This window comes from Colletotrichum truncatum (genome assembly GCF_014235925.2).
Source record: "Colletotrichum truncatum strain CMES1059 chromosome Unknown Contig_0006, whole genome shotgun sequence".
NCBI lineage: Eukaryota > Fungi > Ascomycota > Sordariomycetes > Glomerellales > Glomerellaceae > Colletotrichum > Colletotrichum truncatum.
In genome coordinates, this window is record NW_027222403.1 from 748979 (window position 1) to 774065 (window position 25087).

The following is a 25087-nucleotide window of genomic DNA, read 5'->3' on the forward strand; positions in this document are numbered from 1 at the left end:
GTACCAGAAACCATTCCAACTTTGCCAATAAGACAAGAATCCATAAGAACTCAATACCTTTGGTATCAGTGATTGAGGAAGGTCGTGGCAGTGTATGCGTGAAAGCATTGGATCAGGAGCAATTCATCCGAACTAAGGTACGCAAGCGACGCGACCACATCGCCGGAGCCCAGCTACGTGCGTGTGCTACAAAGCTGTCGAATGAAAAAAGGTGAGATCTTGGGCTACTGATATACAACCCAATCATATTAAGGGTAAAATAGATTACTCGGAGACGGCAACGCAACTTAAGTCATGTGACATAAGCTTGGTCGAATCGATTGGTGGCTTATTTCAAGCCACAACATGGGGAACTATCCCAATCTAATCCTTCAAGAGGGTACCCATGGGCAGTGCTTCATCGCAGGTAACCTGATAAACAAGCATCTCCTTTTATTATCGTTTTAATACCCTCATCGATTTGGTCTATGTTACCCGGGACCTAGCGATGGAATCACTGTAAGTGCCAGAAACGATGACATTAGGACCGCTGGAGAGGTATTGGAAAGCAATGAACCTCAGGAATTGATCTCTACATACCTCTCATGTACCCCAGACCCTTGATTAGGCAATGGTTTGAAGTTTTCTAAGCGAGCTTGACTTAGTAGGGAGCCACGGGAGCAATCCCCGTCCACCCCAGCGCCACGCTCACGCGATACCCTCTTGGATAAGCTTGGAAGATGTGTGCATTGTATCGCGTTTTGGACCTTGGCGGCTCACCTTGTCCAGTCATCTCACTTGCTACCCTAGGTAAGTATTTCTTCTCTGCGAGTAGGTAAGCCACGAGCAGACTATGTTTTAAGAATGGGCTAGTGTGCATCCTGTGGGCTTGACTAGTAGCTTGAGTGGTTGATGTCCATCCTTGGAAATCGGATTACGGCACCCCGTCACAGGTTGGAAACGTCTATGAAATAAAGTAGAGTGTAACGAGTTGGCACATTATTCGGGCGTAAGGTACCTTAGAAAATAGAATAAATATGTGCCAGTTAATAATCTCATCCCCCGCTAGATAGGCAGGAGGTCACAACTTAAACCTAGGCATTGGGACAACCTTGACTGAGGGTGGACTGGCCTACCGGCTTACTGGTTGACTGTATGGAATGGCCCACACAGATGGTCGTCTTTCTGGGTTAGCGTCCGCCCAGCCAAGCCGGCTCTATGACATCTACAGGAATCGTGCATGGTTACTTCAACCAAGTAAACGTGTGCCGTTTCTCTGTGATCATGTCTATATCCGCGGTGTACATTGCCAAGGATCAAGATGCGAGCCCTACTAGTTTTCTCACCACATGGTCGCATGCATTCTTGGCAAAACTTTGCTGGGCATTTTGTTGTTCGCCTATCAAAACTGAGTGTTGTTAGTCTGCCTTACTGCGATATTCCTCCCAATGGAGGCCAAGCGCTTAGCCTGGGCAAACGCTAGGGATGCTGTGCCGTGTGCGAGACGCCTGATCGGCCCTTCTCAATATGCTTTCTCGAAGGCGTTTTATGTGTTTTCACTCTTCAATAGGCCATCAGGAACAACGGCCCGGGTGGTGAAGATCACGAGTTTGACACCTTCCGGATATCTTTCCCTGAGAATGGCTTTTGACACGATAGCTAAGTTTAGGTCTCCGAGTATCCTTTTTCGAGTACAAGCTAGGATAGTAGATGTCTCTTCCCCCAGCTCTAAAAGAGGTTGGGATCTCTTCGTCAGCCTTTCAAGCTTGGTTTCCGGAGGACGGGCCTACCAAATCTGGGGTGCATAGCGCCGAGCATACAATTCATCAATTCGGGACGCTCTCCCGCCATGTGTTTAAGGCATTCTTGTGGCATATCGCTCTCGATGTGACCATATCGAATTGCAACATGACCCTTCTCGTTGAGCATTCCGTAGCCCACCCCCTGACTTCCGACTTTTTTGGGAAGTCTCCATTAGATTGCAGGACTGCAAGGAGGTTGGTCGGCACCCATGCATACAGTGAGTGCCGCGTGTAGGACCTCTCACAGCACGTGTACATTGTGCTTTGTTTCTAAGTCCCAAGACATGTACCGCCGCTCATCGGAATCTTGAACCTCGATTCCGAGCGACACGGCAGGCATAAGGGTGTGTGGCGCGTTGTGGGTGGCTTGATGCACTCTCATGTTCCACCATTAATCAACGATCGACTTCAATTCTACGCACCATGCTGAATATTGTATTGGTTCCTGCGTCCATTTTGGGTTCGGTGTCAAGGCAGCGCGATCCGAACCCGGGGTACTCGCTAATCTGGATCCTGGGGTGCCATTTCTCGGCTTTAGGGTCGCTGAGGCGAGATGATTCTAAAGCTACTGGACATGGACGCAAGCTCAATGACCATAAATGGGACGTCTGATCCGTCCTTTGAGACCTTTTGATCTCTCTCCATCCTCACCTTTGCCCCGTTTCCTTGTTTTCACCCCAGGTTATCATCGATCAAGATGGCTGCGCCATATAATGTTCACGATGAAAAGGAGACGGACGTGAACGTTTTGAAGGAACAGGCCGTCGTCGCCACCAAGACAGCTGTCGGTGATGAAGCCTTCCAACAGGCCTTGTTGAAGGAGCCTCCCAGATGGTTTGGCAGCCCTATCATCATCCCCGCCATTTTTGTCGCCTTTTGCTGCTCTACCACCAACGGATACGATGGATCTCTTTTCGGAACACTGCTCTCTAGCAAACCGTTCAAAAATTTCTTCGGAGTCGACAATAAGGGTATTGAGGCTGGTAAGTTGTAGACAGTCTCATCAAGACCATCGTCGTTGAGATAACCCCAACTGACCATTTTCATTAGGTATCGTTACCGCCATGTACCAGATCGGAAGTGTTGTTTCCATTCCATTCGTCGGACCTGCTATTGATACTTGGGGCCGCCGCATGGGCATGTTCATTGGCTCAGGCATCATCTTAATCGGCGTCATTATCCAGGTTACTTGCATCGCTACCAGCAGCGTCAATCACTTCATGGCCGGACGTTTCTTCCTTGGCTTTGGCGTCCAAATCGCGGCTGCCGCCGGTCCAATCTACGTTGTAGAAGTTGCCCATCCCGCTCACCGAGGTATCTGCGGTGGTCTCTACAACGTCATGTGGCCTGTTGGTGCCCTCGTTGCCAGCAGCGCTGTCCGCGGCAGCGACCATTACCAAGGAAACGCAAGCTGGATGATTCCTGTTGCACTTCAGGCTATGTAATTTATTTTGCTCTTTTCTATTATACTTTCTCAGTCTAACCGAGTTACAGGTTCCCCGGAATCATTTTTCTTGCATGCCTGTTTCTTCCAGAGTCTCCACGATGGCTGTACACCAACAACAAGCGTGAAGAAGCCAAAAGAGTACTTACTAAGCTTCATGCCGCTGGAAATTCCGAGAGTGAATGGGTCAAGCTGCAGCTGAACGAATATGAGGAGTTCCTCGAGCTTGAGGCATCCGACAAGAAGTGGTGGGACTACCGCGCCCTCTTCAAGGACCGGGCTTCTTTCTACCGTCTCGCCTGCAACTGCGTCGTCTCCTGCTTCGGCCAGTTGGCTGGAAACAGTATTGTGTCTTACTACCTAAGCGCCTTCCTCGAAACCGCTGGCATCACTGAGAGTGTCACACAAATGAACGTGCAGATGGGAATGAACGCGATCCAGATTGTCTTTGCAGCCGCTGGTGCCTCGGTCACCGACTTGGTCGGTCGTCGCCCCATGCTCATTGTCGTTAACCTTGTTTGTGGAATTTGCTGGATTGGTGTTATTGTTCCGGCTTCTATTGCCAACATTACCGACAAGGACGACAAGGCTCAAACCTCTGCCGTTGACCCGAATGTTTCCCGAGCCATCCTGGCTTTTGTTTACATTTTCCAAATCTGCTACTCGACCGGCTGGACCCCTATGCAGGCTCTCTACCCTGTTGAGGTGCTTAACTATGAGATTCGTGCCAAGGGTATGGCTTTCAGCGGTGCTTTCATGAATTTTGGTAGGTCCCCTTCCCTAGCCGCCGGCAAAATGACTCTCACTCAGCATAACTAACCGCGCCATTGCAGCCCTTCTCTCAACCCAGCTTGGTGTGCCTGTTGCACTAAAGAACATTCAGTGGAGGACCTACATCGTCTTCTGCGCGTGGTGCTTCGTTCAGGCTGTTGTCTTGTACTTCTTGGTACCCGAAACGAAGAACCGAACTGTAAGTCGAGTCCATTTCTTTCCGCCTTTCCTATAACCAGCATCATTTTTTGCCTGGAAGAAAACCTCTTAGGATTGAATGACCCTAACATGTGCTTCAGCTCGAGGAACTCGATCGCATCTTTTCGGCTCGGAACCCTGTCAAAGCTTCCACGGAGAAGAAGCAATACGAAGTAGACGCGAATGCCAACATTTTACATGTTGATGCCGTCAACGCGAACACCGCCAACGCTACTACGGCCTAGGCGTTCTTCGCCAAGCTGTTTCAAAGCGTTGAGCTTAATTCTTTCGCTCTACCGACATAGTGGTATTTTGTGGTTTCCGAAATGCTTTCAATCCTGGCCACGAAAAAGAAAACCAAAAATATGCCAGACACAGCTTTAATACCAACCAGAACGACACGTTCTTTTTGTTCATCGTGTATCCCCCTTTTTTTTCGGGGGGGATAGCCATCGTGGGGCAACCTAATGTGAGAGGGAAATGGTAATCAGGAGTGACGGGACAAGCCTGCTTAATATTAATGTCTTCCAGATAATGATCGGATATCTGCAGAATATGAAGTTGAATGAGGCATAGTGTGTAAGCAGATTTCCTCCGTCTTCGGGGTGAAACGTAAAAAATATACCACTGGTTCTGGAATTCGGTAGATTGATTGTTCACTTGTGATTCTCCATTGTTTGGCTTCATTATAGCTAATCTAAATCTGCGTACCCGATGGGTATGATATCTGCGGAGACTATGGGGTGCGGAATATCCCATAAGGTGTCTTTTTTGTAAGTAAGAATCATACTGTCAAATAAATGATAAATGAAGGCTAAAAGAATAGATCCCATCATGCATACACTCAGATGAATTAGCCTACTACCACTGGGACTGGGACTACCATCTTGAACGCAAAAGACGGATTCTACTGTCAAGTTAATTTTCAAAATGACAACTCGTTGAGCAATGGCTTCTCCGTGTTTATACTTATTGACTCATAAGGATTTATACTGCAATAGTTGGAAAATGGGGCCATGTGGGACGTTTTGGCCGAGCAGAGTCACTAGGTCTCTGAGAGCGGTAAAAATGGAACATAAAACGCATATTATCTCTTTATTAAATGAATTCCATCTATCTAGGCGGTTGAAGTTTTGGAGGTGGAGACCAAGTGCTGCCAAACGTTGTCTATGGCCATGGTGGCCGTCTTCGTGACAGTCTCCTTGGTTGTTGCTCCAATATGCGGTGCGCTGACGACTCGCCCAGTCTTCCACAAGGAATTATATTTACTCAGAACTGGCGGCTCTTCCTCATGACAATCAAGACCAGCTCCAAAGATATGCCCTTCACTGAGCACTTGGGTCAACGCAAGCTCATCAACGATGCCACCGCGAGCAACGTTAATCAGGATCGCATCTGGTTTCATTTGCCTCAGGTGTTTCATCCCAATCAGACCTCTTGTCTGCTCGTTGAGTGGTATGTGCAATGTCAGCATATCCACGTGGGGTAACATCTCTTCGAAAGATTGCACTCTTTTGTGCTCAATATCAACCCACGCGTCGAGCGGAGCAAAGGGATCATATGCCCACACCCGGGCATCAAAAGCGGCGCGGAACATCTTCGCGACGGCAGTACCAATGGCCCCCATTCCTAGAATACCGACAGACTTGCCGCTGAGCATGATTCCCATGCAATGTTCCTTTCTAATCTCTCGGCCAGACGTCTGCTTGACCGAGATAGCGCTCAGCTGGCGCGCGACTGACATGGTAAGTGCCAACACGAGCTCCGCTACCGACTGGGCGTTGACGCCTGGGGTGTTGCAGATGGCTATACCCCTCTTGTCAGCGGCATCTTTGTCGATGATGTCGATGCCGGTACCCTGTTTGCCGATGGCACGGAGTTTACGGGCCGAGGCTATATCCTGAGCGGATATGATTGTCTCTCGTACAAGTATCGCATCTGCGTTCTCTCTCCATTGGTGGACTTCTTCATCTGTGGAAAGGACTGTGTGGAAAATATTTTGGCAGTGCCTGACGGCGTCCTCCGGGAACGTTTCCAAAAGATACATGGTGGGTTTCTTCGTAATGGCTCCAACCATGGGGCTGGGCTCATTGACCTCAGAATCAGTCCTTGAAGGAGCCATTCCGAGATTATACGATGTGATGCGATAGGCAATGACGTGTGATATAGAGTGATGAATTCAAAGGATGGCGGGCTAACTGCAACTTTGATGTGAAACAGCAAACCAAGGCAGGCAAACAGTGAGAGAAAGAAAGCTGCCTTAAATGAAGTTCATTTAAATATGCATTGACTACCTGTAGAATCAAAGCGTTGAGCCTCCCACCAACGCCCTTGGTGAAGCCAATACTGCTGACCAAAACGAGTAATCTATTCAAAGATCCAAAACCTCGGCACAGAATCGCAAACAGGAGGTCAGTAACGGACACTGCTTCCATGTCCTGTAGCATGAAACGGAGCCAGCTTCCGGCTATGTACTGTCTTTGGACCGTACCAACCACTGCCGCCAGCAAAATAGTTAACATGCTGGCATGTAACTTGTATTGGGCCGAGGAATTCAGACACAGGAACTTCGTTACATCTCTCCTCGGCATATCTGCACCGGCTAATAAGCTTGACTGAATCATCTGATATCAGCATCATAGGGCAAAGGGCATCAAATTATACTAGGAAAGAAAAGCAAGGAATCACTGCGCATTGGTAGGCACAGTTCTTGGCGGTTGGCATTATTGGCCGCGTCCGTATACGGACCCCTCCGGGGCTTAATGAAAATCTCAAAGCGTTGGAAATCCTACATAGGATCTTGTGAGCTGTAGGATATTGTAGCCGGAGCTTGGCATGGATACCCATTTGAAGGTGCGGCTTTGATTCCCGTGGTCCAGCGAAGCCCACTTGGCATCTTGTCGTTTTGCGGGGAACTGGGGTCTGGGGAAGCTGTAGGGGGCGATATTCACTTCTCCACGGGGTAATTCCTCAACTTGTGGAGAGAAGAATGTAACTCACATTGAAGACAAAGAGCATTAAACACCTTTCCGGTCTTCTCTCTTTGCGAGAAATATAAATTGGAAGCATTCCATCTCTAAGAAGTGCCCCTTCGCTTCAACCCATCATCTTGCAGACCAACCCAGCAGTCTTCAGTCCACCATGGCCAGCAACCGCGTCGACGAAGTTCAAAACACTTTGGATTGCAAAGAACGACCCTCAACTGAGTACAAGGATGCACCAAATGCAGAGTTGTTCATTGATCCTATCGAGGAAAGGAATGTTGTGAAGAAGCTCGACCGCGTCATTCTTCCAATCATGTCCGTTGTCTACTTCTTTCAATGTGAGTCATCCCTTTTTGATACCACTTGCAGCCGATGTTGTGGCTGACCGTTTCGTTCTTAGACCTTGACAAGCAGAGTATCAACTACGCTGCAGTCTTTGGGCTATCCGAGGATCTGAAGCTTACCGGCTCTCAGTTTTCCTGGTGTGTGTCTCTTTTTTACTTTGGACAGCTTTGTTCCGAGTATCCTGCCGCGTACTTGATGAGTCGCTTGCCGATTATTCGTTTTGTTGGCGTCACTATGTAAGTTTGTCTAATCTTCCACCTCTTGCCAGAAAACATTCGTGCTTTTTTCTGATTGGCAACTGGCACAGCATTCTTTGGGGCATTGTCGAGATGTGTCTGGGTGTTTCCCAGAACTTCGCTAGTCTCGGGGCAATTCGCTTTCTGTTGGGTTTCACAGAAGGCGCAGTTTCACCTTCGTTTATGATCATCACCAGCAACTGGTATAAGCGAAACGAACACCCCGTTAGAATCGCGTGAGTCGCCCTTGAGGCCTGTCATCAACATGCTCCAATTCTAACCGTTTGGATTCACTGTGCATAGAACGTGGGTGTCTATGTTTGGCGTCTCTCAGATTGTCGGTGCTCTATTGATGTATGGTATCGGTAATGGAGTCCACACAATTGCAACTTGGAGGGTCCTGTTCTTGGTCTGTGGCGGCCTTACTATCGCTGCAGGAGTTCTCTTCGTTTTCGCCATGCCGCTCGACACCAATAAAGCGTGGTTCCTCAACGAGCGAGAACGCTACATTGCTACCAAGCGGCTCGCTCTCGATCGAGCTACCCGCGATCGAGCTCACTTCGACGTGGCTCAAGCAAAAGAGGCCTTGACGGACCCCCGAACTGCTCTATATGCTTTAATGGCACTTTTCATCACACTTCCCACACCCATTGTCAAGGTAAGTAATCCCTTCACAAGAGAATCTCCATAAACTAATATCCTGTAGTTCTCGTCCCTAGTGATCAATGGCTTCGGTTATAGCAAGTTTGAGACCATGCTTGTCGGCTTGCCCAGTGGAGCTATTGCCTTTATTTTGGTTTGGATTGGCGGTCTAGGACCACGATTCTTTCCTAACACGCGTTGCCTTTTTGGAGTGTTCCTTGCCATGGTACCCATGTTGGGTAGCTTGCTGCTTGTGGTCCTCCCGTCCCATCTCAGCTGGGGCATCGTTGCAAGCACTTGGCTCGCCGGTAGCACAGCACCACCTTTGGGCCAGGTTGTCGGTCTGATGGCCTCCAACGTCAAAGGCAACACTAAAAAGTCCGTCGTGAGCGCCGTGTTTTTCATCTTCTACTGCATCGGATGCATTGTCGGTCCACAGCTTTGGCAGAAAGAAGATGCACCGCGTTATACGAAGGGCTGTATCACTAGTGTTGTGAGCTTTGGATGTCTCATCATTGCTCTCTTCGTCCATTATTTTACTTCCAAGATTACCAACAAAAAGCGGGACAAGCTTGCTGCAGAGTCTGGTGATGATTACCTGGAAGGTGTAGAGACTGATTCCGACTTAACAGAGCAAAAAGATAAGGGTTTCAGATATACTCATTAAGCCAACTGCACAAGCTGCTTCAGCCACTCTAGTTGTGATATAGCAGGAGTAATATCTTGTGTCTAGGAATTGGACTTAGTCTTGAACATGAGGGCTATGGCTGTATGTATATGAATATCACATTTTTTGCCTCAAACTTTCGACCGTTTCTTTTGTATGTGGGATATCCATGCGACCCAAATGTGAGAAATTCATTTTCCATTCTCCAATGCTAGGCTTTGGGCTTAATGATCATAATATTGATTTCTGTGCATTCTGCTGCCGCAATTGGCAACGGTGGCCTTCCAAAAGCTGACCCACGAAGGTCCTTGCGATGAAGTTCCTGTAAATACCATGCAGTTTGTGTGATTAGAAAGGTTCTCGCATATCCATTGACAGTATGAGGACATGTCGTATTGGGTCACATATGAATTCAGAATAGCAAAGTCATGATTCTCAAATTGTTCTTAGCCACAAGACAAAAAAAGCTAGAATCGTCGTTCTCTACTCTAAAGATACGTCGTTTTTAGGGATATCAGCGCATAAAAACCCCTGGTCACCAATGATTATCTTGAACCGCTGGCAGTGTAAACTTAACGTTTTTAGTAGATTAGGATGACCAAAATAAATTGAATCCTCTTATATCTTATATGGGATTCAATGCGGTAACTTGATACCAATCTCTTCCAGAGCCTGTATTTACTTCGTTGACGAGAGGGGCATTCTCGACAAGCAATAAAAGAGACCGATGTGAATGACTCTGGTGGTGTTCGGACCCACTTTAGAGTGGGACACGAATGACGGAAGTCTCTTCCGTATTCAATGCCGAGGTTACGGTGTCCAGTCCGACCCACTGCGGCTTTCATTTCCGTGGTCAGTCATTCACAACCATCACTTCGGTAATGCCATTTTTCGAAGGACGCTTTCCAATCGGTCCGTGACTAGTAATGGGCTGACAACCGAGTTCCTAAACAGAGAGTGTAGGCACTTTGTTCATTTGTCTGCACGAGAGCCGTTAGACACAATGTTACTGAGAGACAGATATAAAGCGTATGAACTCCCATGTATTGAGCACAAAGTGTTGTCGTCAGTATCTTCCAGTGCATTAACAACTCTTTTGTCCGTAACGTTCAACATGGTCGCCGCCGAATCTAAGGGATTGGAAGAGTCCAAAAAGCAGACGACACACATTGCCCCGAACAATTTGCTCTCACTTGCGGCAAAAGGAAAGATATGCACGGCTTTTGGAATCAAGATTATTCCCGGCGGAGAGATTGTTCATATAGCGAAATCATCTGGTTACGATTCTCTTTTCATTGATCTTGAGCACACCACACTCACCATTCGTGATGCTGGTCAGCTTTGCATCACGGCTAACTCGGCTGGCATCACACCGTTTGTTAGAGTGCCCCACGAGTGCGGGCTTGGATTCATGCAAAAGGTTCTCGATGCGGGAGCTATGGGCATCATTGTACCGCACATTCACACTGCCGGTAAGTAGAGTTCATGCGTCTTAAGGCAGGAACATGATGAAGTTCTGGCTCCTGGATGACTGCTCCTTAACTGCAGCTGTACAACAGTATTAACCCGCTACCTGTTCTAGACGATGCACGTCGTGTTATTAACGTGTCCAAATATCCTCCCGTTGGCCACCGATCCATCAGCGCTGGCTTTGCACACTTTGAATACGCTCCGTTGCAACCAAACATCATTCAGAGCGAGCTCAATGCTGTGGGCTCGACCGTTTTCATCATGATTGAGACCGCAGACGCTCTCTCAAACGTTGATGAAATAGCAGCACTGCCGGGTTGTGACGTCTTGCTGGTAGGTTCCAACGACTTAGCCAGCGAAATAGGCACGTCACCTGATTGGGATCATCCCCGTTTCATCGAGGCTCTTAGGAAGGTTGGCGCAGCTGCCAGACAACACGGGAAGCAAATGGGAATCGCGGGGTTGTACCACCGACCCGACATTTTATCTCAGGTCATTAATGAATTCGGAGCTAGATGGATTGTGGGTGCACAAGACGTAGGGCTCTTGCTGGCTGGTGGGCGAGCCAATTCAGATCTACTGCGTAGTCTGCAGAAATGAACGTGAAACAAGTTACTGAGACATAATGACACCTTAAGAGCACATTCGTAATATATGTGTTAAGTCATAACTGACATAAATTATAATATGGTGTTAGTTCGTTACTTAACATGACATTTCCATGAGCTACTACTCTTTTGAACTTGAAGCTGTTGAACGTCAGTGTGCAAGCTTAAGCCTACACGTGACGCTTAGGTAATTAGTGCTGGAAATAAGAATGCTTGGAGCTGGAGTCAAGTAGGCGGATCAAATTACTGTTAAGCTTCCCCGCCTCAACATATTGTCATCTCCGTCTTTCCCAAACCAAATTACAGCGCCCGTTGCAACACCCGCGTATATGAGCTCAGAAGCAAATACACGGCCGAAAAAGCGGCAGAAGGGTTTCATCACAGCGAATGAAGTTCCTCGTGCCCCTACTGCGTATGTCAACTTTCCACTCTTCATCCTCCATGTGACCGTCAAGTAAGCTTGCAAATCCAGCTGATGTACATTTCTTAGATGCGAATCTTGCCGGGATCGCAAAATTAAGTGCTCTGGAACCCAACCATGTCGATATTGTACGCGGAGACAGCTTTCTTGTGTCTTCCGGGAGAGTGTGAAAAAGAAGCTTTATTCTGTCGAGTATGTCGAACAGCTTGAAGAGCTAGCCGCCACATTTGGTGGCAGTAGCACTTCTGTGCCAGTCGATTCTGCTCTGCTGGAAAGAGAGAATTCCATGCATGCTGTGAATGAGTCTGGAGACATTACCGCCTCGCCGACTGTGGCAAACAGGAGTAATGTAAGCCGAACTGATCCTGCATTTTCTCCAGTACTCTCGCCAATTCCTCTCCAGTCATGCGATCCAAGGATTGATCACCAGGAAAGGAGAAGCTCTCAAAACCCGAGTGCAAACGGTAAAGCCAATCACTTGAGTCTTTCACGCATGGTGGATACTGAACTCTATTCCAGGGTTAGAGATTCCTGAAACTGTCACTTCATCGAGCCTACATTTCAGCTATCAAATCAAAACACTGAAGCCTGTCTCACCCGCTACCACGAACGCTGAGGCCTGCTCACCAGATAATTCAGTGATCTTATCTGACAACCCTTATGGCATTATACCCAATAAAAGAAACGAGAGAAAACAACCACTGAAGTTGCCGTCCTTAGAAGAAGCACAAGAACTTTTAGATATCGTCTTAACTTCTTTAGGAAACATACAACATCTGTTTGAACCAAGAGCCGTTTGTGATCGACTTTCCGAGTCGTATGCTGCCATTGTCGACAGAGAGGATATATGGCATGTGGAGTTCCTCATCGTCATGGCCGTCGGAAAGCTATTGCGAGGAAAGATGGGCCGCAATCACACTTTGCCGGGGGCAGACCTCTATCTGGAAGCCTTAGAGAAACTACCAGATATTATGAGCCTTCGAAGAAAAGGAGTGATAGCTATCGAGATCCTTGGCATGATGGCTTTTTATCTTCAATGCGCCGACCTCCGTGACGACGCTTACGTTCACGTGAGTAAAATTTTGTTTCCTCTACAGGTGTATAAACTAGCCACTGACAGTGGAAGTATAGGCAGGAATGGCGTTACGAATTGCCATGGCCAACGGTATGGCTGACGAAAGCAGCTACCAGGCTTTCATCAGGTCTGAGCAAAATCATCGCCGTAGGCTTTGGTGGACTATTTACATGCAGGAGAGGTAAGATTTCGAAGTGGTCTATACAACAGAAGTGCAAGTAAATAACACCGACAGACGGCTTGCTGCCGCTACCGGACAACCTTTGACCATACAAGATGCCCACATAACCACAAAGCTACCAACCGAATCACCTGGATTTGTCGCGCCAGCGGCAATGCGAATTAATATCAAACTCGCAAATATAACCGGCAAGATAATGGATGGTAAGGTGTAGGCCCACAGATTGATAGCCCGTTCTAACATTATGAAGCTATATACGGTTCTCAGAACAAAGTGGTGCATCACTATGTCGGCATTGTGAAAGGAATCTTGAATCAGCTTCTAGATGTGGCCAATTGTATTCCAAAGGAATACAGCCTCAATCTTGCCAAAGAGTCACCTATATCAAGGACAGCGGGGACATTATACCTTATGCTCTATCAGGTCAATACATTCTCATCCCTTTCCCTTCTTCCTGTAGTAGTTTTTTATGAGTCATCTTCTGACGGTTTAGGAAATCAGTGTGTCGTCCTTGCTACACGCCCGACATTGCTACACCTGGCAAGAAATAGACTTGACACTCGGCCTTCGGAGCGAGAAGGCCTAGTTAGTACGTCAGAACTTGAGCATATAGCAAATGCTTGTATAGAGGCTGCAAGCCGCAGCATTGACGTCTTGGAAGCACTAAAAGAGCAGCACTTGATAGGTATGTAAATATCCTCTAAGTCATTTACATTTGCCCCGATGGGACGTGCCACGCTGACATTGTAAAATTCACGTGAAAGCCAACTTTGGGTTTTTCGATCTTGATGCTGCTTATTCTGCCGCCTTCGTCTTCGTACTAGTCGACAGCGTTGCCATAAATACAACTCAACCTTGTGGCGTCTCCAAAATCCGCACAGCGTTTAACATCGTTAAACACCTTTCTGTGCAGGGAAACAAGGCTGCTGCGAAGAGAAGCGCAGAAATTGAACAGACTTGCAACCATCTGGGCATTTCCTTCCATGAAGAACCAGAAGAAAACGTTCAAGGACCTAGATCTGTATTGAGTGGCCTTGAGGACATAGCACAACTATCCCGGGGTAACGGAGACTCTGGGACAGAACGGACGCAAGAAGGAGACATGCATCAAGGTGAACCCGCATTGCCAGATTCTAACTTGTCGACAACTCACTTTGATTGGACTCAAGCGGCGGCAACTCTCTTTGACTGTAGCGCATCAGGCTCACGAGGCGCACAACAGTCGATGGCGGCCGCGTTGTCATTTGCAGAGGGAGGGAATGAAATGTTCAACAGCGTATGGCTAGACGACTTTTCTTTGACTGGAGTTGTCGAAACAGACTGGGCGGAACTTGATAAACAGCTAACGTCCCAAAGCCGAGTCTAAATGAGCAAATGATTAGTGTAGATAGGCGTATTTCTCATATGTTTTAGCCCAGGTCATTTTAAATCAGAATTCTATAAAGATGTGTCCAATTCAATTTGGGAGCTCTAGATTATAATTCTGTACGATTAACACTTTTACATAACAGCTGTCTACCTGGATTTGCGATTCTTAAGACTATATCTCCTGCTTGATACCCTTAAACATACCGAAGAACTTCTCAGTCTGTTCGAAAACACACGTATAGTACATCACACCACACAGCGGCTGGGTCGGTCATGACTCTTGAGCAGAAGATTATTATTCACCATGTCAAGACTTAAAACATAATGCTAATGTGAAACCGATGATGATTCAATATTTAGGATAAACTATATAGATTCATAACAGTAACAAGGACACATTTGCGGCGGCCAGTTTTGAATAGGTAAACAAGAATACCTAGCTTGGACTCACTGTAGCACACTTTCACCCCACCCCACCTTCAACCTCGGCCCCTTGATACCTTCTTTACAGCACCGTCAACAGGACACACAACTTCTACAAGAAAAAAAGAAAACCGGTCGCGCAAAGTCGTGGGTCGAAATCTCAAAAGGAAGCAATACAAAGTCGCTGAGAGGAGCGCCCTTTTGTAAGAATCCGGCTTTCACAACGAGGCTCCGTCACACCGTTATACAGTCCGCTAGGTAGACAGAGCCGAAGGGAAGCCTTTTGCCACATAGCCTCTGCATCTGACGCAGCTTCTTATAGAACTGCCTACAGCACTTCAGATAATCAGCCACTGTAGTGCTACTAAAGGAAGCCAGGAAAGCCGAACGCACTATCCCGAAGCCATACAAAGCAATCACATACTGAATACTGTCAGAAGGTTAGACGGCATAATCAATGCGAATAGGCGAAGTCATGAGACTGAAATGTACTAATTACTACTACAAAATATACAACGGGAAGAAAAGAAGAAGAACCAAATACAAACTGCAGTTTAAAATTGATGAAATCTACGAGGTGGGAAACGGGAAGTAGGAAGATAGCAAGGTTACTCTCCCTTTTACGGATCCAAGCATAATATACACCCCTCATCATTCTCATCGAGGAACTGCGGGTCGAACCTCACGCGCAGACAGTTATTCCTAACCTCGCCGCCCCGCTTCCACCCAACACCAGAACAATCGCAGCTGTCAATAGGCACGCGAGCGTACAGGTAGCACTCTCCCTCGTCGTGGATGTACTCGCAGTCGTCGTGCAGGACCTCAAGGTCGAGAATGGCCTGGCCGCCGCCGATCTTGTGCTGCTTTCGCACCAGCTTCTTGCCACGGATGCGCCCGTCAGTGAGGACCCTCGGGACCGTTTCCCTGCAGAACTCGCGCGCGGCCTCGACGGCCAGACTCCGGATTGTGTATTCGCCCCCGTTGTAGCAGTACGGTTTCTCGTTCTGTTGCGGGTCGGGGCGCTTCCACACCTTTTCTGGCGGCCGCGTCGTTGTTGTTGGGGCTCTGGTGGTCGACGAGGGAGGCTGCGGGTTCGGGCTTGTCGGGTCGTCGGGAGGGTCCTGGGCGTCCGCAAAGCAGATCTCCTCCTCACCATCTTCCTCCTCTTCCTCTTCATCAGGATCGTCGGGTTCATCCTGGCCCCACGGCGAGTCTGGGTGTGTGCCAGGTGGCGGCGGACACTGCCAAGCCGGGAAGGCGCAAGGCGTGGTTGTAGGCCGGGGTGGAGTTCCGTGGGAGATGACGATAGGCGGCGTGGGCCACTCTCCCCGTGGTGGCGGCGGAGGTGGGTCCGGACCCGGAGGTGGCGGCGGCGGCGGGTGCGTGGGGTTGGTCGGGTTGGGGCGGGTCTTACGAGTGCTGCCGTCTTTGGTGTAGGTGATGGGAGGCCAGGTGGTGGTGGAGTCGAACTTGGGCCAAGTCACAATGATGATGCCGCCGTCGTCGGATGACGAGCTGGTCGATGTCGGGCCTGGGGGCCGGCGCGACTCGGTGATGGTCATGGGCTCAAACACCCACTCGGTTACTGTGATGGGGCGTCGAGTGGCCTTGGATGTCCACGTGCCGTCAGTCACGGTGACAATCGGGTAGTCGATGGTGCTGGTGGCCTTCGTCCACGGCGGCAGGCGAATAGTACAGGGAGGTTCGCACCACACCGTCGGACTGGGCTGGTCCCAGATGGTCGGGTGCACCCAGATGTCGTTTTCGGAGCCGGCGCCGGTGCCGTCCTCGCCGCCCGCAAGCGGCTGACCGCCGGGGATTAGGAAGGGCGACGGGAACTCGGTACCGCGCGGGATGGTTGCCTGCTCGGGCAGCGGGCTGTCGGCGGGCCTCCGGACGCCTTCCGAGTCGACGAATGGCTGGTTGGGCTCGAAGCCCGCAGGCAGCTCAATGTCAACAGGGGTGGGTGTATTGGCGGGGATGGTGATGGGGTTGCAGAGACTACCGCCGGAGCCGCAGCACGTCGACGAGACAAGCCGGAAGAAGCTACAGGCCGGGCACCGATCGTGGCCCGGTCCGGGATCGCTGTTCTGGGCGCCCTCGCGACGCAGCCGGGGTATGTCTGTGGCGGCACCCCGGCCAAGGGTAAAGGTCGAGCAGGCTGGCACGGTGGTGTGCGGCAGAGGGATGACTGTGGCCCTCTCGGGCGAGATATGACTACCGCGGCCGGCCTGTAGGTCAAGCCAGGTGATCTGCGACCAGCGCGGGTGTGACTCGACATTGAGGTTATCGAGGGCTAGGATACCCTTGCCGTCAATGATGACTGAATACTTTGCGCCGATGGTGATGAGGTGCTGGATACGGTTGTTGGCGCGGTTGTTATCGAGCAGAACCAGAGCCTTCTGACAAGCGTGCTTCCCGATACAGTCCTGCGTGTATGTGTCGAACCAAGAGTAGATTCCTGCACCTGCGATGAAGATATTTTGACATCCACGCATTATCAGTGCCCAAGACGAGTCGCACCCGTCAAAGTCATCACCCGCGCAGCTGTAGTCAGGGTCTCCGGCAAACCGGCCGACAGCACCCTCAAACGGCGCGGGCGCCTTGGGCATGGGCTGGAAGTAAGGAGATTCCGTCTGGATCATGCCTGCGAAGATGTTGCGAGCGTGGTGGAGGTTGTACTGGTAGTAGACGGCGTGCTCCGAAGAAGTACCATACAACCAGGTAGCCGCCTGAGACTCGACCAGCAGGCCGCGTGCGACATAGACGGATACTTGGGGCTGAGAGGAAGCATCAAATGTTAGCATAGAAAATAAGATATGGCACCATGAAGACTTACCATGGTGTTGTTGGCGTCGTTCCAGTCCAAGTCGTCTATCAAGTGGTCCGCCACCCACAACCACATATTCTCAAAGTAACCCGATGCCTGTGGCGTAATGTGCATCATCAGACTCGCCGCCTGGCAACCGGGTGGATTGGTGCCGCCCGTGAGCGGCGGGCACTCGTCCGGGTTGAGCTTCGTGCCGAGGGCGCCGCCAATACGAACATGACATTCCCAAAGCGCCGCCGCCCCTGGGCTCGACGCTTTGATATTCCACTCGACCAGGACCGCGCCGGCAGCCGGCCCGATAGTCGTGAAGAGCAGGTCCTGCATCTCGACGTCGCCCGTCTCGCCTTTACTGCCGATCTGGAGCATCACCTTGGGGTTGTTTGCGTCACCAAAGTATGGACCTGTTGCTGCAAACTGCGACCACGTCTCACCCACGATCTTGGCCCCGGACGGGACCGTCACCGTTCCCGTGATGAGGTACGTTCCCGCGTCCACGAAGAGGATCTTACCAGAGCCGGCTCGCCGCAGAGCCTCCTGCAACCCTGCCGTGTCATCAGCGACGCCGTCGCCGCGAGCAAAGTCCTTGAGGTGCACAAAGTCGCTTGCTGGGCGGCCCTCATACTGCGGCTTGGGCCGCTCGTAGTAAGGCGACTTGGGGGCTCCGGCACCAGCCGACGTGTCGAGCAATGAGACCTCGCGTCTGTACCTGGCCATGTCCTCACCCTCGGAGAACTCACGCTTGCCGGCGGCGTCGTATACGGGACCCGTCACCCACGCCTCGACATGCTTGCTGCCGCCAGCCAGGAGGACCTTACCGGCCGAGTCAGCGACGCCGCGCCCGACGCCGCTGAACTGCACGTTCTCCATGACGACGCCAGTCGAACCCTTGCCAGGCTCCGGGTCGATAGGGCCAACCAGGACGACCGTGTTGACATTGGTAAAGGAAGAGTCAATGAAGGAAGCCGAACCGATGTTGCCCACGCTGTTCTTACCGGTCTGGCACTTGTCTCTGTTGCTTCTCGCCGTGACCGCCGTCCCCGTTCCAGTCTCACGCATCAGCTTGAACCCGACGTCTATGTTGGTCATGGTGATGGACTTCCAGATCCATCCCCAGTCCCAGATAATGTGGACGCCGGTTGCGCAGCCGTCAAACTTCAGGCGCATAGCCGTGAATTGCTGGTTGCCTCCGTCTAAGTGGTTTTCGTTGGTCAGAACCGAGATTCCCACTGAGTAATAACGCGAAGATACTCACAGAGACCAAATTCACCGCCCTTAAACGTTATGTCGGAGATCATACCACCGCTGCCGTTCTCGGCGACTGTTAAGAGAGGGGAAAAGACCTTGTTAGCCAGCTGTATGCTACCAGGAACCAAACGAACCAAATATGAACCAACAGATGCTATCGTCAAGACTTACAGATTCCCCGCTGCTGCGACCCCTCCTTGGCGATCAGCTCGACATACTGCAGGCTGGTGGCCTGGGCAATCTGGTAGTGAAGACATGCGACCTTCTGGGCGGACCGCGTCTGCGTCACGTCGATGCGCAGATTGCGGATCTGGCGGTAAAAGTTTGCCGTATTAACGTACCACTGCTGGTCGAGGCCGTCCATGCCGATACCGCCGCCCGTATAGACGTCGGTGGCCAAGACTCCGAGGCCGATGAAGCGCGCGCTTGCGATGATTGTAGGCCGGTCGACAGCATCGCCAATGAGTTGCGTGCCAAAGATGACGGGGATGCTCCGGGACACCAAGTACCGCCCTGGCGGCAGATAAACGATGGCATTCTTGACCGTCGACCCGTTGCAGCCCTTGCCGCACCGTCGCCCGTCGTCCATGGCCCGCTGGATGGCTGCCGTATCGTCTGTAACACCATCGCCTTTGGCGCCGTAGTCCATGACGTTGCGGAACACCTTGTAGGACGGGTCGTCGCCGAGAGGGACTGTGCCTCTGCGAGCGATATGCTCCATCCAAAAGGTGCCCGCGCGCTTTCGCATCCTGCGTCGGGTTGGCGTGGTGCCGTTCCCGGTGCCCAGTTCCGCCTGCAGCGCCTCGGCCTCGGCCACCAGGGCGGCGGCGGCGGCCAGCTCGGGCGTTATCTCTAGCAGCGGCGGCGGTGGCGGCGGTCCTTCCGAGCCCGGATCCGCAAGACGAGCACCGGCCCCACCCGGCACGGTGCCGGGCTTGAGTCGGTACACGTTCCGGGCCGGGTTGGCGTAACGCGCCTCGTTCCTCCGTGCCGACTCATTGATGGCGGCTTCGACCAACGCCACGGCCTTGTTCAGGTCCGTTTGCGTCGCGTTGCGCAACAGCGGCGCCGTCCCAGCGTCTTCCTCCAGCAGACCCGATGCGTTGAGCCGAGCCACCAGATACGCGCGGGAGAAAAGTTTGCGGGGGCCGCCGGCGGTGTTCAGATATCCGTCAGTCGGCTTTTCGCTCCGAGGCTGTTGCTTCTGCGGCTGCGGCTCTTCTATGTCGCCGCCGACGAAATCAGAGCCCAAGCCCAAGCTCAAGTCGGGAAAGGACATGGCCGCCTGCAACGGTTCTAACTCTTCGTCGGTGCCGTTGATCATGACGTGGCTGCGGGAGACGCGGTGGCCGCCTTCGCCTGCCAGCAGTTGCTCCGTCGTGGCCTTGTCCGCCCAGTCCAAAAAGGCCGTCGTGTTGCGGTGGAGGGCCTCCAGATGACGCCTGCGCTTCGAGTTCATGGGAACGTCCTGGGGGAGGTGCGGAACACCCCTGTAGATGGTTGCGGGCACTCCGTTGAACCCTAGATTTGCCAACCTCAGATGGAATATGGTTGGGCGCTCTAAATGGTTGGCCTGGTAATTCGAGTCGACCTGCTGGCCCGTGGCGATCAACGCCGCGTGCAGCATGCGCTGTCCCCTGGCCTGCCAGTTCTGCTCCGACGCGATGCCTCCGGCGCCCGGCTGAGAGCACCAGCGGCTGGCGGCGCACCGCGTGAAGCCAGGCTGGCCGCGGCCCTCAACCGGGTCATTGCCGGGACTGACGTTGGCCGGGAGGCCCGTGCCGCCCTCGACGGTGCTGCGCATCGGGAACTCATCACATGTGTATTCTAGCTTGGAGAGAATCACGTTGCCCGCCGGGTCGACATCGTCCTCGACGAAGAAGAGGCGTCGGCCGTTGGGCAACAGCGACGGCTGCTGGATATCTACATGCGGCCAAGGGTTGGTCGCCGGCACAGGGAGTGCCCCCCGGTCATACCGCTGGATCGGCGGTTGCGCCAGGTTCCCCGCAGGGACGCCGGCCACCTCGGGGCACGGGTGTCGAGACTTCCAACCGTTGATGCCCGTGGGGCACATGCGGTTACCTCGGGCGGAGGAACGCTGCGTGTTGGCGTCAAATGCGAACATGTACTGCCACCGCCTGGCCTGGTTGATGGGGCTTTGGAGGTACTGGTTCGCGTTCTGGCAGATGGCCGTCATGTAGGCGCAGTTGTACTCGAGCACCACCACGTGTGGCGCCAGCGTGTACAGCGGCTGTTGCGTAACCTGCGGTGACGGACGCCAATATGGTACGTCTTCGTCTCGGACAGGATCGTACACCCATCGGTAGTTCTGGATGAACTGCGCGTGAGCGGCAGGCGGTGACAAGGACAACGACGCCCACAGCCATAGCCGCAGCCACAGCCATAGTTGTGCGGCAGCCATGATGAAGACTGCCGCAAGAGAGAGAGAAAAAGAAGGAGAGAAAGAAATCGATGTTGATCGTGATCAAGGCGCTGATGCGAGCATCACTGACAAAGTCCAACTGATAGAGGGGTATGGCCCAGATGCCCTTGGACTCGCCGTTCATCTCGTTCATATCTTCCCTTTTCTACACTCTCGCCATCCGGTTGCCGTCGGTCATGCTCGTCTCCGGTTCTGACATCACCCGAGCCTGGATCACATTTTCCTGTTGCTCTCTTCCAGCCTTGCTGCTTGAATTTCTTGGCTTCATGCAGATGCTGCCTCGTTATCACCATCTTACCCCCAGGCTCGCCCCGAGAGTCAGCCGACGAACGCCTCGACCTGGTCGATTCTCTTGGCGGCGAAGGATATAACTCCTCGCATGTAACGGTGGCAATATAGAGTCTGACATTGTCAAGTTCACCTACTTAATGCAGCAGTGTCTCCTATGCCTACATATCGCTGCGCCACTTGCTGTCGGGCGTCAGCGCACTCTTCGTCCTCACTTTTGAAAAGCACTATTACGGCGCAGTATCGGCCCGAGTCTCTTCGAATACTTATCCGGTAATGAGAGGTATAGATACAACAAAAGTCCTCTTACGACAAGATACGAGTTGCTAGCTGCGTCCTTATTCAACCAGCGGGTTGATAAAAGATGATTGGGTCGGGTATTTGATGTAGGGCGCGGGATGCGGGATGGCCCGCTGAGCCTATATTAGGGAATAATGCGAGCAGGTGGTAAAGGCCCATGTCTCACTGAACTGAGAACTGAGCTGAAAGCATATTGGTGTGATGAGGAGGCAGACTAGGGCTTGGGTATAATTGTCAATTATGTTTTGAGTTTACAAGATTAAGATACCAAAACTTTTAGGCTTTTACTATTTCTTACACAAGTCGTATTCTCGTATTCTCATGAATTATAGTTTGTCCTAATTCGAAAAACTTATAAAGAAGTCTGATGGTACTCACAATTCTATAAGTTCCTTTCAGAGGAAGATAGTCCTATAACGCTAATGCTGGCGGATCTACCGCGGAGGTACATCCCTTAACGCGGGCTCGATGCGACCCTGCATTAGCGTATCAGGAAGGTCATTACATATCTCACTCGGAGGGACTCCATATAGGAAACTGTAGGTACAAGTGAGATGTAGTGTGATGGAAGCAGGTGGTCAGCCTGTGCCGCATGTAACTGCGATGTTGCGCTTACAGCCACTGCAGGAGTAATGGACTATATGCAGGTCCAATATGCGGGTGTGAACAAAAGATTTTAACCGACTTGTATATCAAAATGATGATACGAAAACGTCTTTTTGGTAAATCACCCCTTGTACGTGTATTCTGTTTGGCAAAATGCCATCTTTTAACCGATAAACTCCCTCTTGCAACGCATCCGCGTTCCGACACGGTACGTCTCGGGGAACGATAGACATCACTCTTGAGTCCTTGACTCCATCATCACTCCTAGCCCGTATCAACCCCCATCGACGCAGACGCCATCTTGCAACTTGTTCCTCGTCGACCAAACATGCCTCACTCGTCCGCCACTCGCCGCTCGCGGCTTCTGCTGCCGCTTCTGATGCTGCTGCTGATCTCACTCCGGACAGCTCGCGCAGACGACGAGTGCCGGGATCATCAATGGGGACGTCTAGCAAACGCTGGTCCGATGGCTGTACCCGAGGTGGGCGACATTGTTTGCCGGTCCAACGGCACGTCGCGCGCCGTCGTCGGCTATTACTCTTGCAAGGAGATGGCCGACTTTTACTTGATCAGCGTCGAGCGTTTCTTCATGCTCAACCCGCTCCTCAAGGAAGACTGCTCAAACATTGAGCCAAACAAGCCCTACTGCGTCGCAGGCTGTAAGTTTTTAACGGGCAGACCACTTGCACAGAAGATAAAAGCAACGCTGACACGATCACACAGTCAAGCAGCCGCCCCTGGCAACAGACGGTAAATGCGGCCCTCTCAACGGCAACGCCACTTGCAGCGGCACCGAGAAGCAGTGCTGCAACGCCGAGACTTGGACTTGCGGTGACACTGAGGCCGACTGCGCGCCCGGCAACTGCCACTCAGGTGCGTGCGAGGGCGGCAACATCTGGTCGCTTGACGGCCGCTGCGGCTGGCGGCACCGCGGTCTGGGGTGCGCCGGCCGATGGGGCGACTGTTGCAATCTTGAGGGCTTGTGCGGCACCGGCGACGAGTTTTGCGGCGTCGGGAACTGCGATATGGGTAACTGTACGAAGCCCGACGAGCCGCTGCTGCCGATCGAGCTGCCTTGGCCGTCGGGTAACACGCCGGACGGGACATGTGGCGGCGAGTCGGGCTACACTTGCAACGTTGTCTGGGGTAACTGCTGCGGCGCGGCCGGCCGGTGCGGCTCCTCTGCCGAGTTCTGCGGCGCCGGGTGCCAGTCCAAGTTCGGCCAGTGCGGTACTGGCACCAGCAGCACGGCGAGCCCGACGAGCACTTAGAGGCGTTTTGTGGGGTGATGGACGATCTCAGGGGCAGAGAAAGACCGCAAATGTAGCTTACATATACGTTGCTATGGTATACCGTAATAGCTAGTTCTACAGTCATAACAGCTACTTATATAACCGAACTACTTATTTTGATACACTACAGCTTTCTTGATCAGGCTAGTTATTTTTACTTTCTAGTTTAATATTAAATAGAATGTCAAGTTTTCTATGACTCTTTGTTTGTATAACACTATACGGCCGCAAAGACTCCTATGCCCACCCGCAAGGTCCGCAGGGAGACGAGTTGCACAATAGTCTGCGAGGGAGCTCTTGACTTCGTCGACGAGGTACTATGAGGCGTAAGTCTCGCACAAGAAGACTCGGCCCGATGGCTACGCCGTCATGCTGCAGATCCAATATTGCGACGTGACGGGCAGACTGACTGCGTCTGTCCCCCGGTGTGATGACTGCATGGTCTTCTGCTCGAAGGAGGGCGCGAGCTTCCCAAACGACGAAACGGGCAGGTTGGTATTGTGGCAGTGAGGTCGTCTTACAGCGGGGTCGACTTACAAACCCCTCATTTTACTTTGTAGCCTCTGACGACGGGATAAAACAGACTCCGGTCATGTGGTAATGAGTGAAGCTACAGTGATGATGGCCAGGGATATAAATATGGGTGTCGAAACACAACTCCAAGACCGGCTCAAGCAAGCAACCAAGTGACCAAACAAGCTTTACTCGTAGCCAGCAGCCTGTCCCCGGATAACTCCCTAATCCACCCCCTGCTTCTTCTGTTGATCACAGACAATTTACGCCCACCATGCATTTCCCATCCATTATCCCCGCCGCCACGGCCGCCCTCTTCCTGGCCACCGCGGTGTCCGCGCAGTGCGGCGAGGGCGTGCAGAAGGTGTGCTACGGCGTCAACGGCGGTTCGTCGCAGGGTCTGAACCTGGATGACCTCCAGTACGTGGCCGACTACCTGCGCTACATTGGAGAGAGCCAACCCGGAGCCCTCTTCACCATGCCCGGCGGCTTCGTCTGCCAGGAGTGGGGCATCGATGTTCCCGGCGCCGGCACGGTGCTGCCGTTGGCCAAGCAGACGGGTCCCCGCGTCACCCCATCGGTCCTGTACGCCGACATTGCCGACACCATCGACGGCGGGCTAGATGCTACCCCCGCCCAGCGAGCGGCCTCCCTCGTCGGCTGCGCTGCAAGCGGCGGCCAGGTCGGCATCAAGACTGACCCGAAGAACCCGTTCTACAATACCCCTGAGTACATTGCCAGCGGCGCCAAGCCTACGGGTCTCGTTATCAAGGTCGTGCGGGCGCCGGGATCTAAGAAGCTCTGATAGACAGAGGGAGTATTTCACGGGCGAACAGGAAGCGAGGGTTTAGGGGCAGTCAACAATAGATCATGTTGACAGGGGTGTTGTCGTTAGTTGTTTAGTACCTGCATACTATTATGTTGCCGTTTTAGGCTGCGTGCTTAGTACTTGAGTT

At 51.9% G+C, this 25087-nt stretch overlaps 8 protein-coding genes across 8 annotated transcripts; 6 read left to right on the forward strand and 2 right to left on the reverse strand.

Annotated features, from left to right (window-relative positions):
- Positions 1–2478: 2478 nt before the first annotated feature.
- Positions 2479–4439, forward strand: CTRU02_209482 (lactose permease; the record flags this gene model as incomplete). The annotated part of the gene is made up of 5 exons (XM_036726680.1): positions 2479–2764; positions 2832–3222; positions 3276–3991; positions 4059–4195; positions 4296–4439. The coding sequence occupies 5 exons, from the start codon at positions 2479–2481 to the stop codon at positions 4437–4439; spliced, it is 1674 nt and encodes a 557-aa protein (XP_036581389.1).
- An 872-nt stretch (positions 4440–5311) lies between these two features.
- Positions 5312–6316, reverse strand: CTRU02_209483 (uncharacterized protein; the record flags this gene model as incomplete). The annotated part of the gene is made up of 1 exon (XM_036726679.1): positions 5312–6316. The coding sequence occupies one exon, from the start codon at positions 6314–6316 to the stop codon at positions 5312–5314; it is 1005 nt and encodes a 334-aa protein (XP_036581388.1).
- Positions 6317–7335: 1019 nt separating this feature from the next.
- Positions 7336–9068, forward strand: CTRU02_209484 (pantothenate transporter; the record flags this gene model as incomplete). The annotated part of the gene is made up of 5 exons (XM_036726678.1): positions 7336–7516; positions 7579–7759; positions 7831–7995; positions 8063–8417; positions 8466–9068. 5 exons carry the CDS (start codon positions 7336–7338, stop codon positions 9066–9068), a joined length of 1485 nt encoding a protein of 494 aa, XP_036581387.1.
- Positions 9069–10182: 1114 nt separating this feature from the next.
- Positions 10183–11138, forward strand: CTRU02_209485 (HpcH/HpaI aldolase; the record flags this gene model as incomplete). The annotated part of the gene is made up of 2 exons (XM_070205273.1): positions 10183–10540; positions 10651–11138. The coding sequence occupies 2 exons, from the start codon at positions 10183–10185 to the stop codon at positions 11136–11138; spliced, it is 846 nt and encodes a 281-aa protein (XP_070060921.1).
- Positions 11139–12439: 1301 nt separating this feature from the next.
- CTRU02_209486 (uncharacterized protein) lies at positions 12440–14189 on the forward strand (the record flags this gene model as incomplete). Its single annotated transcript, XM_036726677.2, has 6 exons — positions 12440–12637; positions 12699–12823; positions 12878–13026; positions 13074–13246; positions 13325–13508; positions 13588–14189. 6 exons carry the CDS (start codon positions 12440–12442, stop codon positions 14187–14189), a joined length of 1431 nt encoding a protein of 476 aa, XP_036581386.2.
- Positions 14190–15234: 1045 nt separating this feature from the next.
- Positions 15235–21111, reverse strand: CTRU02_209487 (LysM domain-containing protein; the record flags this gene model as incomplete). Its single annotated transcript, XM_036726676.1, has 4 exons — positions 15235–17394; positions 17454–18634; positions 18697–18762; positions 18861–21111. The coding sequence occupies 4 exons, from the start codon at positions 21109–21111 to the stop codon at positions 15235–15237; spliced, it is 5658 nt and encodes a 1885-aa protein (XP_036581385.1).
- A 1543-nt stretch (positions 21112–22654) lies between these two features.
- CTRU02_209488 (uncharacterized protein) lies at positions 22655–23597 on the forward strand (the record flags this gene model as incomplete). The annotated part of the gene is made up of 2 exons (XM_036726675.1): positions 22655–22985; positions 23050–23597. 2 exons carry the CDS (start codon positions 22655–22657, stop codon positions 23595–23597), a joined length of 879 nt encoding a protein of 292 aa, XP_036581384.1.
- Positions 23598–24405: 808 nt separating this feature from the next.
- On the forward strand, positions 24406–24936 carry CTRU02_209489 (uncharacterized protein; the record flags this gene model as incomplete). The annotated part of the gene is made up of 1 exon (XM_036726674.1): positions 24406–24936. One exon carries the CDS (start codon positions 24406–24408, stop codon positions 24934–24936), a length of 531 nt encoding a protein of 176 aa, XP_036581383.1.
- Positions 24937–25087: the final 151 nt, after the last annotated feature.